Source organism: Momordica charantia (genome assembly GCF_013281855.1).
Source record: "Momordica charantia cultivar OHB3-1 chromosome 9 unlocalized genomic scaffold, Mcharantia_2.0 BLBB01000009.1, whole genome shotgun sequence".
NCBI lineage: Eukaryota > Viridiplantae > Streptophyta > Magnoliopsida > Cucurbitales > Cucurbitaceae > Momordica > Momordica charantia.
Genome location: NW_028275167.1, coordinates 27,791,264 through 27,803,600, shown reverse-complemented (window position 1 = coordinate 27,803,600; position 12,337 = coordinate 27,791,264). Strand labels below are relative to the sequence as shown.

Here is a 12,337-nt window from a genome sequence, read left to right as displayed (position 1 = left end):
TTACTGTTGTTGAGTTATGAGATTATGACACTTGGTGGGTGAGAAATTGACTCCAATAATATGGATGGAAGTCTTCTAAGAATTAAGACTAAAAATATTTAGAACAAAAAAAAAAGAAATTTCATAAAACTTTCAATGTTTTTTTTTTATACAACATGTGGGGATCAGAGTTTCAAACTCATGACCTCTTGATCAGATGCCTTAACCATTTGAGCTATACTCAGTTTGACATAAAACCTTCAATGTTATAATAGCTAAACATACCTAATCTTGATATTTGAAATATCTCAACAATATTTAAATAAGATAATTGAAAATGGATTCAGTGGGTGTAAAATTATTAATATTTGAATAAGATAAATATTTATAACAGACGAAATCCATAAAAATTTGTTTGATTTTCAAAATACAATTACGTTGAAGGAGGATATAGGTTCTCACATTTTTATGAATAATATTACATTTATAAATGTGTAAGATATTCATAAATATTATAAATAAATATGTTAGAAAACGAAACTACTAAATAACTTTTTTGAAAAAAATTCTCAAAATTTGTTTAGTGGAAGTGAAAATTTCAAAAAAATGGGTGGGGGTGGTCAATATTTCTTTTAAAAGGCTGCTAAATTTTTCCACCATGAAATGTCTGAGAAAATTGTGACATATTTTATTGATTAATAATTACCCAAAAATATTACTGCCTACAATGCCAAAAAAGTCAAAGCAAATTAAAAGGTAATTCATTCCAAAAAAAAAAAAAAATCAAAATCAAAATCAAAAGTAATCGAAATTATAACTTAATTGCCTTCCTTTCAATGTATATTATATTTTATATGGTAATTAACATTTTTTTCATATTAACAAATTTATTACATATTTTTTGTCATTTAAGATCTATTATTATTCTTATCGACTTAAATTGACAATAATAAATTTCTCACAATTAGTTTATAATTCAGTTTATCATTTGAGGACTTAATCTATCACTTTTATAACTATTAAATTAAATGAAAAGTTATCCTATTCTTTTACTTTTAAATTTATGTTAATCATCTCGATAGATCAAGGGTGCTAATGATTTGGTCAAATTCTTAAACATTTGACTCATGATTATTGTTATTATTATTCGTTTTTTACTACATCATTAAGAGGACTTCCCACCCAAAAGAGAGAATAAGATCTATGGAAAAAAAAAAGAAAAAGAAAAAAGAAGAAGCTTGGGAGTTGGTAAAATGTTAGGTTTTTTTCTTTCTTTCTTTTTGTTTTAAATGTGATTTTGATTATTTTTTTTTTCAAATTTATATTTCGATATCTAAATATTTTAAAAGTCAAAATCCTAGTATGTCGTCTTTTTAAGAGACAACATATCAAAATTGTATAAATTTTTTACTATGGTGTAGTGGATGTACTCTTACCCTTTAATATAAAATTGGGTTCAAGTCTTCATAATATATATATTTTTATTCAATGGAATGTTATATTATCTTTTAAGTAACTTTAAATAAATGTTACCTATTAAAATTTATCTCATCTTCTAAAATAAAATAATTACTAATTCTAATAAAATAAAATAATTATTATTAAAAAAATATATTATTTTAAAAAAATTATTTTAGAAGAAAAGATGGAATTTTTTTTTGGCCAACGGGAACTATGCTCACCGGTAATTGGCATCTACTTCTTCTTTGATGTCGAAGGTTCAAACTCTCGTACTACTAATTTGTTGTACTAAAAAAAATTATATTACAATTTATTTATGTTTTAAACAAATCTAAATAAATATTAGATATTGAAATTTATAGTCTATAAAATAAAATAATTACTATTAAAAATTAGATTATTAAAACAACCAATAATTCTAATAAAATAAAGTAAAATAATTACTATTAAACATACTATTTAAAAAAAACTATTTTAAAGAAAAGATAGATTTTATTTAACCATTCAAGTAAATGAAATGAATTATATTAATATAGTAATTATAGTATTTACAAATATTTGAGGGAAAAAAAATACCCAATTACAATTTTTTAAAATAATATATATTTTTAATAATAATAAATTTATTTTGATTTTTTAGAATTAGTAGTAGTTTTATTTTAGAAGAGAAGATAAAATTTAATAGGTAATAAACTTATTTTAAAAATTGCAATATAAAGAAAATGTCCTCATGGGTACTAAAATCGTGGAGTGGATAAGTCATCTCATAGACCAACCAGCATTATTCTTGTACCAAACTACGTCATTTTTCTATAAAAAATGTTGTCCACTTTTTATTTGGGTCCTTTATATATTTAAAATTCTCAATTTTAGTCCCAAACTTCCATTAAATCCTGTATTCTACTCTATCCCCAAAACATATATGTTACGTCTAATGTATAAAAATATAATTATATCTCATCCATTAATTATTTACACGGGCGGATCGATGTATCGCACGCTTTTGTTTGTTAATCGTATGTGTATATATTTTTCTATGAAAAAATCATTTTTTTAATAATTTAAATTAATCTTTAAAATATTTACAAATATGGAAAAATAATTATCTTTCTAAATCTTGATTAATCCTACAAAACAAAAATTATAAGTTTGATAGATAAACTTATTTTATTTTATTTTATTTGAGTACGATAGATAAACTTAGTCGTGTCTAATAAATTCCAAAACTTTAAGAAACATCTTCATCTTCAAACATTTCCATTTAGAATCTAAACGTGTCTGAATTTTTCAAAATTTTTATCTAATACATCCCTCATCTATTAGGCTATTTTAAAGTCCAAAGAAAATTAAAAGTTTAGAAACCTATACAATACTGTTTAAAATTTGACAGAGCCAAGTGTATGCAAATTTAAAAGTCGTTCGAAAGGATCTTTATACAAAATTTGAACCACATAAAATTCTAGATCGGCCGCTCTTAAGCTATACAAATCAAGTCAACTTCATCACTTTCAGAAATCCTCTTAAAAGATGAAAAAGACTAGATAAAACTTCATAGTTCATTAAACCAAAACTATAATTAAACCCAAATAGTCATCAAGAACAAGAACCATTCATGACTATTAGAATCTTTATGAGAACGAAAGAGAGAAACACTTGGAAAAATATGGTTTATGAAGTTGATACCTTCAAATACACTTCACCACACACAGAAACACTTTGAAAAAGATATAGTTCATGAAGTTGATCTCTTATCATTCAATGTCCCCACAAGAATAAAGAGTCTGAAAAGAAGATACCACCATTAGAAGAAAGAAAACCCCAACCCCCACGTCTCTTATCTTCTCTAATCTCTTCTACAACTTTAATCAAATCATACGCCTCCCTTTTTTGGTGTGAAAGAAGAAATAAATCTACTTCAAAATCAGATTCACAGTAATGAAGGGATTAAGTTTCAGTATTCACTGTCAAATCATCCATGGCGTCTTCACGCAGAAAATTGGAAAAATATTATGTTCAGAGATTAGAACCTTTTCATTGCTCATTTAGGAGTAAAATCAGAGATTATGAGAGAAACCCACATCAGAATTCAGTGCCAACGCAGATGATATACAGAACATGATCATAAGCAGCATAAAGCAGAAACGTTTCAGAGATTACTTCAACTAAAACCATACTCTGTTTCTACAAGTGTAAGAAGCCAGAAAAGGGAAAAGTAAAATAACTCCATCAGTTTTAAGTAATTATTCAGTTAGCGTTTCCATAAACCTGGAGGGCGTCGCCGGTGAGTCTACAGATTCTCCACTCCGGCAAGATCTGAGCACCCATTTCCTTGTAAAATTGAATCGCATTCACATTCCAATCAAGAACCACCCACTCCACTCTGCCGTAATCCATTTTCACCGCCTGATTCGCCACCGCCGACAGCAGCATTTTCCCCAATCCCTTCCTCCGGTAACACTCTCTCACGAAGATATCCTCCACGTAGAAACCGGGCTTCGCCAAAAAGGAGGAGAAATTGGGGAAAAACAGAACAAATCCAGCAACGACAACATCCTCACATTCCGATTTGAAAGTCTCCCTTTCCGGATCGTCCAAAGGGAGGTCGGAATTGAGGACGCGAACGACGGGGCTGTAATTAGGGTTGCAGTTATGAGGGGAGTTTTCGGGGAAGGGTTTGGAGGAAACTTCGAGGATGAAAATGGTGAAGGATCGGAAGGGGGGAGAGGAGAAGAGATTGGCGGAGAGGGCGGATTCGGTGGCGGAGAAGAGATGGGTGAGGCGTTCGAAGACGGCCATCTGGTGGATGAGCTTGTGAATGTGGGGGACGTCGGAGGGGGCGGCGAGACGGACGCGGGAGAAGAGAGGGTGGCCGATGGGGGTGGAATCGGCCGGAACTGTGGAGGCAGGCGTCGGTGCAGGGGTCGGAGGAGGTGGCGGAGCGGCGGCGGCCATTTCCGGTGGAGGAGAAACTGAAAACCGATCGGTGAGATGGAGGGTACTGAAAATGGAAGCGGTTTTACCTGAGTAACTAGGGCCTGGCTTTGCAGGAGACTGGACAGCGAATGTGGTTTTAAGCGCTTCTAGAGGGTAAATCTGTCTTTTCATAATTGTCCATAAGGAAATTTCTGGAAATCCGCCGAGTCACTCACTTCTAAAGTTCAGTCCAACTTTAGATTTAAATCTCAAACCTCGTAAAAATTACTCTCTCTTTTAACTAATCTCAGGGTCAAAAAAATAAGTCTAACTTAACTGACGTATATCTTTGAAGGTTGTAAATTTGATCTTTCACCTTCTATATGTTGTACTAGAAAGAAAAACTTAATCAGATATGATTGTCAATTACAGTTGAGCTGAAGTCATATTGACAATATCTTCAACGAAGAGACGTGAGTTTGAATTTCCTCCCCAAAATATAGTTTTTAACTTTTTCTTTCTAAAAGTTATGCTTATTTTTAGATAATTTCATTAGTAATCTTTTCAAAACCTATTTGAATTCTTAACCAAATTTCAAATAACAAAAATAAATTTATAGAAACTTTATTATTATTTTGAAAATTTTGGTTTAAATTTTGAAAATGTTTATAAAAATGATGTAACAAAATAAACCAACACATAAGTGCCAGAAATGGCTCTAAACTTAGCTTTAAAAAATATTGAAAAAGAAAATTTAAATGGTTATCAAATATGACTGAACTATTAATTTTGCGTCCAAATACATCTTGTGTTTTCCAATTTGTGGCAATAAAACTCACCGTTTGGATTTTGTTCGGGCCTTTCTTTATATTGTCCTATTTGGGCCAGCCCAAGAAGGAGGAGAAATTCTGGAAAAACAGCACGTGCCCAGTTCAACCTCTTCAACTTCCGATTTCCGACGCGGACACCGCCGCATGAAAAAGTTTCTGCGAGGCGTCCGAACACCGGCGCCGCCTGGAGGGCGTCGGAAGGGGAGGCGGTCGCCCGAGCAGAGGCGGTGGGCGCTTGGGATGGAATCCGACGGACGACGGTATTTGCCGGTGGGAGTCGGAGGGACGGTTAGAGGTGGCGGGGAAACGAAGGCGGTCGCTTTCGCTCGTCGGAAAATGTAGGGTTCCGGCGAGAGATATGTGATTCGGAGACAATGAAACTGAAAACCGATCGGCGATCGGGCCATGCGGGAGATCAATCGACGGCGAACATGGATTTTCTGCGTTTTACAAGGGTAAATCTGTCTTTTCACAGAACGAAGAGGGAAATTGCTATCTGTTCTGAGTTTTATACTATAATTTTTTTTTTTTGACGTGATAATTTGTTCCATTTTATGAACTGTACTTCAATAAATTAATTACTTTGTAATCTACTTTAAATTTGGAATTGACATGAAGTACTAAATAATGAAATTATAAAAAATTAATGATAATAACAACGCTAATTGTATTAAAAAAAAACAACGATAATATTAATTAGATACTAGAACAATATTTCATAGCTTTACACTTGTGTTGTATGAAGCTTAAGATAAGATGAAGAAAAAGTAAACCTAAAAAAGAGTAAATTTGGATGTTTCTGTATATGTATAAGACCAAACTTTCGAGACATGAAAACAAGCCAAAAAGAGAGAAACAAATAAACCTTTTATCATCAAATAAAACCTCCTTAGTTAATAGGGAGGGGAGCACCGTTCCATCCTTTCAAGCATTCTAACATTGGATCAATCAACTTTCCAGCACAAATGGCTGAGAAAACCTTATCGAATTCTTCACCGGGGGATTTGACTCTCTCACCTGTTAATAAACTGGTCCCCAATGTTTCCCTAACAAATTTGTATAATGGGTAGGACCTGCATTGTTTGATTTGGTTTGGAATCGTTGAATTTTCACTCTCAAATTCAATTCTTGAATTTTCTACTTCTTTTGGTAGGAGGGTCTTCAATTCTTCCTCAAATGTCCCTATCTTGTGGAAAATTGAACTCCCGGGGTTTTCCTCTCTCTCACCATTGTTTAAAGCATGCTCTACTAGGACTTGTCTTAGCTTTTGCATCAATGGATAGGTAGCACTGCAAGGGTCATCAATGTAGGTGAAAACATGCTCTCTATCGACCACTTGAAGCAAATCTTTTTCACTGAATCGAATTGGGTGAAGCTCTCCATTATAGTCCATGAGTAGTACTTTCTTGGCCACTTGACTAATTGTGTTCTTCACTGTACTCTTCAAATTCTCCTCTAAGTGCCTCAAATCAATAGCTTGACAGAGGGCTACCAAGAAAGTAGTAGACATCAACTTTAATATCTCAACTGCCTCTTCTGTTTTTCTTGAGGAAATCAACCCTAAAGAGTTCACATCTTGATTGTGTTGCTCTGCACTCTGGACATGGTTGGTGACTGGATTGGCTAAGAATTGCAGTTCTGAGCAGTACGATGCCATAGCAATTTCAGCTCCTTTGAAACCATAATCCAAACTGGGATTGCGGCTTGCAGAAAGATTGGAAGGCAACCCATTGTTATAAAAATCGTTGACAAGCTCTGAAAATTGAGCAAACATAAGCTTGCCAATGGAAGCAATGGCTAGTCTAGTGTTATCCATAGAGACACCAATTGGTGTGCCTTGAAAATTTCCTCCGTGTAAAGCCTTGTTTCTCGAAACATCAATCAAGGGGTTGTCATTCACCGAGTTTATTTCCCTCTCAATCGTCTTCGTTGCGGCCCGAATGACTTCAATTTGTGGCCCAAGCCACTGTGGAGATGTTCTAAGAGCATACCTATCTTGTTTAGGCTTTTGCAAAGGATCAATCTCATGCAATTTTTTAGCCGATTTTACATAAGAGCTTCCATCCAATATATGCTCCATTATAGCTGCTGCTTCAATCTGGCCAGGATGATGCTTTAATTTATGTGTCAAGTGATCGGTAAATTCAGGTTTTCCTTGCATAACTTCAGCAAAGATTGCCGACAAGATTTCAGAAAAAACTGCTAAAATGTTGGCTTCAAAAAGCACCATAGAAGCCAAACCAGATCCAACAGCAGTGCCATTCACTAGAGCAAGACCCTCTTTGGGTTGCAACTCAAAAAACCCACTATCAATCTCAGCTAATTGAAACGCCTCAGATGAGTTAATAAACTCTCCATTTGGCCCAACAACCTTGGAATTGGGTCTACCGATCAAAAGCCCAGCAATATATGAAAGAGGAACCAAATCACCAGAAGCAGTTATGGTGCCCCGCAGAGGCAAGCATGGAGTAATATTATGGTTTAGAAACTTGGCTATGGCTTCCAAGATCTCGAACCTAATACCAGAATAACCTTGTAAAAGGGTGTTGATCCTCACCAACATGGCAGCTCTCGTCGCTGACGATGACAATTTATGGGAACATTCTGTGTCATTGCCAAAGATTCCAACATTCAAGAACCTAAGAAATTAAAACAAAACTTAGTTAGGCCAAACAACTAACTAAATCCAAGTTGAATAATGAATTCACCAACGAAAATTTCAAGCTCTTGCTCTGGGCCACCAGCTAAGAAATTGAAAGATATCTCGAAAAGTATTCATGATTCTAATCTTGTGAATCTCTTCTTAATGGCATCCATGAAGAATAAGGGATGTCAACCAAAATTTAAACCATTCATAAAATATAAAAAAAATAATAAAAAATTTACTAATATGCCCCTAAATTCCACGCTCATCAACCTATGTCGTCATATTAATTGGAAATATTATAAAAAAAAAAAGAGTTGATTATCATTACTTTGATTATACTTAACATTTTTTAATTAATCATAACATCGACAGGTAAACAACTATAATATTAACTCATATATATTTTAATGTCTTGTCCTTTCCAGCCATATAATTTAATATGTAAATTGATAAAAGATTGAAGAATTCCAAAAAAGAAAATACGAGTTTTTAACAGGTTGTCACAATTTAATTGGTCAAATAATTAGAGTCATTTTCAATCAAAAACAAAATGTGTGAATGATAATATTATATTATAATCAATTTAATACTTTATATCATAAATTTAAATTAAAACTTTTGAGATTTTAATGTACCACGATTTCCATTATCCGAAGTTTTGTTAAGAAAATGGCCTATTTTCATATTTTTGTTATTATTGTTCACGTGGATTTGTTTTTAAATTCTTCGTAAAAGACTTCATATTAACGGAAAAAATTTCTCTATTTATACACTAATTATATTTCTTACGCATATAATTATATCTGCCGTTTACTTTATGTAAAGAATCGTTTTGAAAAATTCAAAATGAAAAGAAAAAATATATATTATTCAATTAATCTTTTATTCCCAAATTTTAGTTATTTAAGAAGGTCAAACCCATGGTGGCCTGCACTAATCATAAATTTCATATTAATTTATTAAAATTTCTACTTCTTTTCATCATTTCTTCGGTTCTGATTTAGAATATTCGGTAAACATAAAATTATTTTTGTTTTTATTCATAAAAATAATAGCCAAATTTTGGAAACACAATAACCACTTTTTCAATATGATCATTTTCACTCAAGTTTCGGAAAACATTAAAAAATATATATATAGATGATTGTTAAGCTTATACGGAAAACAATGATTTACGTGAACTATAAAATTATACACCTGTTTCGTAACATTTTTCTTCTCATTTTCTGATAATATTCTATGTTTAGTAATATTTCTTATTTATTATTTTTCGATTAAATTACATGAAAATATATTTTAAAAAATTAAAACCTTAATACATGTATTAAAATAAAAAAAGAAAGAAGAAAGAAAAGACATTTCACGTTTCACCAAACCAAACATGGCAAGAGATGGATAACCAATAATCTACTTACCTCATATAGACACATAAAAACATACCGAAGTTATTGGAATTAAAACTATTAATTAAAACCAACATAGATAAAATTAATGAAATTCATCTAATTAATTACTCACCTAATAAGTTCTCTTTGAAGGGCTCCACCTTGTTTTGTTCTTCTATGCGACGTTGCACCAAAACCAGTTGTGACACCGTAACTATCCGTACCCTTATTCATACTCTCCATCACCCAATCGCTGCTGGCCTTGACTTGAGCCCGACTCTCCTCTGCCAACTCCACCGTGACATTACTGCTGGTGCCACTAGCAATGGCAGCGACTTGTGCTATCGTTAGACTCTCACCACCAAGCCGAACGAGTGGCTTCCGATACTCCTCCACCATCCGCTTTACCTCATCCAAATGGCTGCCCTTCATCGCCTCCGCCGCGGCCCCCCAGTTAAGTGGGTCCCATTGGACGTGGCCGTTGCCGTTGCCACCGCAAACGTCCAAGGCCGCGGCGGCGCCGTTTTGGTGATCGAAGGCCATGAGAGTGGCTGTTTGGGAAAGGGAGAGAAAATTTGAGGAGTTTTGTTTTGAGAGAACGTTTATTTTTTGCCCTTCTTCTTCCCTGAGATTTGGTAACCAAAATTCGGTTGCTTTTTATAGAGAGTGCCGAACGACATCTCATTGACTGTCGGGTGGGGCTCGCCGATGGGTTAGTTGAGAATTTCACGTGGCCGTTCGATCTTCCTTATGGATCAGATGACGACACGTGGCGTTGCGGTGTTTGGTGAAAAGACGCGCTATAAGAGGGTTGGTGAAGTAGTCATATCTGACATACCGCCTGCTTTTCTTAAATAATTATATATTCCACATTTTACTTAATTATTTATTATTTCTTTTAAAATATTATTTTAGTTATTATAATTTTCATCAACATATTAGACATATCAACGCTTTCACGTATCAATGAGTTCAACATTAATTTATCAACATTTCTATAATATTACTACAGAATCTACAAAATAGGTAAATATTAACAAAATTACATTAATATTTACATAATATTAATATCAATCATTTTTAATTTATTTAGAAATGGTGAAATGATTATTTGACATTTTATCAATAATTCCATCGACATTTTTATGAAATTAGGACTTCGACATTTCCATTAATATCTACAATTAAAACTTAGCTTTCGGTTATATTCATTTTGCTCATTGTACCCTCTACTTTAATAAGTAACCAATTTGTCCCTATTTACAAAATTTTAATACAAATTTTATACCTAATGAAAATCCTCTAATACAAATTTACGGTTACATTTCATGAAATTTAATGAGTGGAATGTCATGTTAACATTTTGATTAAAATAAATGAGACGAAAATAAGAATAAAGGTAGAAATGGTCACTTTCCTAAAATAAGATGAAAACGAACGTTTCAAAAATATATGAATTAAAATGAATAAAAGTTGAAAGTATAGGAATTAAAATGAATGTTTTGAAAGTACAAACACCAAAATAAACAAAACTCAAAATGGAGGAACCAAATGGTATGTAGACATTAAAAGAAATCTATCTAATTTATTTTAGGTTAAATTATGAATGTGGTTCCTAGGTTTGGACAAAGTTTAAATTTGGTCCCATGGTTTAAAAATTTTCATTTTAATTCTCATAATTTAAGTTTATCTTTCAATTTGATTTCTATGATTTTAGAAGTTTTAATTTGGCATCCGTAATTCAGTTAAATTCGGGAGCAATGAATATTGTATATTGTAGTAAATAATTTGAGGTGTGATGTGGGGTATGCAATCTTACTTCATCAAAGTCATACCAAACCCCCAATTCCAATGGGCTAATTAGAATGTTACATAATAATTATAAATTTAATGCATATTATTTTTTTAGAAAAAGAAAAAAATATACATTAAAAGTAATAAAATCATAATTCCTCTTGCTAGGTGAAGGGTTGCAATCTCCCATTTCAACAACCCTCATTAAATTTAACCAACTCCCCTATTGGCATATTAATTTTACCTATCATTTTTAAGTTTCCTGTTTGATTACTTATCTTATCCCTAAGTTTAATTTTATTTATTTTGAATCTTTTTATATATCCCATATGTGATAGCTAATAATTTGATAAAAAAATAATTAAGGAGGGTTAAAAACCCACTTTATGAGTCAGTTGTTATAGCATTTATTTCATCTTATATTATATGATTCGGAGGGTCTGATTGAAGCCTCCCTAAGTTTAGTTTTATTTATGTTGAATACGTTTATATATCCAATATGAGATAGCCAATAAATTGGATAAATGATAATCCATGAGTAGTTGGTATATTATTTGGCAGAAACTTTTAAATTGATGCGTATAATCAATAAATTTAATTTAATTTTGGTCAAAAGAAAATTTAATTTTATTATTTTGAATTTTTTTTATATATATCCAATACGAGATAGTCAATAAATTTGACAAAAAGATAATTAAAGAGCAGTTAATAATTCATTTTTAACATATTTATATATTTTTTTCTCTCTACAAGGATCACCCACCAAACACATTAGAAAAGTTCTCACCAAACCCACTCTAGTCAATTGCTTCAATTTTATTAGGATGATCTCTCTCTCTCTCTCTTTGTGACCTACTTCACATTTCCAAGTCATCCCCACATTTGTGTGTGGAAAGAACACTTTGAAAATGGGGAATAGACTTAATGGTGCAAAGTGTGAAGTTTGGACAACAGCTTATAGACCATTTTGTAAGATTCAAGCCTCAAATAATTAATGCCAATATCAGTAATTAATTTAGTATATTATGCTTTGTTCATGATTTTTGTTGATGTGTGTCCACACATCAATTGGAATTCTATATAGTTTTAATGTAGGTTTGTCGGATCTTGTCAGACAAGAAAATTTGCATTGGTCTGGTGTTTGACCATCTATACACTTTGATGTTAAGTTAGTATTAATAGTAGCAGCTGGTGTCGAGTCTAGTTAAAATGGTGTGCCTTTGAGAAGAGTGGAATGACTCCGCCTTTTATACTAGTTGGGGAGTGTCGAAAATCGAAACTCTTATGTCGTACGTGTCGTTTAACGGATTTTTCGTACGCAATTGGAA

At 32.4% G+C, this 12,337-nt stretch overlaps 2 protein-coding genes across 2 annotated transcripts; both read right to left on the bottom strand.

The window, feature by feature from the left end:
• Positions 1 to 3,525: 3,525 nt before the first annotated feature.
• Positions 3,526 to 4,810, bottom strand: LOC111010112 (GCN5-related N-acetyltransferase 8). The gene has a single exon (XM_022283437.2). It carries the CDS (start codon positions 4,543 to 4,545, stop codon positions 3,685 to 3,687), a length of 861 nt encoding a protein of 286 aa, XP_022139129.2. The 5' UTR covers positions 4,546 to 4,810; the 3' UTR covers positions 3,526 to 3,684.
• A 1,045-nt stretch (positions 4,811 to 5,855) lies between these two features.
• Positions 5,856 to 9,836, bottom strand: LOC111010268 (phenylalanine ammonia-lyase 1). Its single transcript, XM_022283636.2, has 2 exons — positions 9,349 to 9,836; positions 5,856 to 7,822 (listed from the first exon to the last, which is right to left on the bottom strand). Exons 1-2 carry the CDS (start codon positions 9,756 to 9,758, stop codon positions 6,073 to 6,075), a joined length of 2,160 nt encoding a protein of 719 aa, XP_022139328.2. The 5' UTR covers positions 9,759 to 9,836; the 3' UTR covers positions 5,856 to 6,072.
• Positions 9,837 to 12,337: the final 2,501 nt, after the last annotated feature.

Excerpts from the sequence above, each read along its gene's own strand:
- LOC111010268 (XM_022283636.2), bottom strand. The coding sequence starts at position 9,758 with ATGGCCTTCGATCACCAAAACGGCGCCGCCGCGGCCTTGGACGTTTGC. Across the intron at positions 7,823-9,348 it reads CTTCAAAGAGAACTTATTAG|GTTCTTGAATGTTGGAATCT; the intron begins GTGAGTAATTAA and ends TTAATTTCTTAG.
- LOC111010112 (XM_022283437.2), bottom strand. The coding sequence starts at position 4,545 with ATGAAAAGACAGATTTACCCTCTAGAAGCGCTTAAAACCACATTCGCT.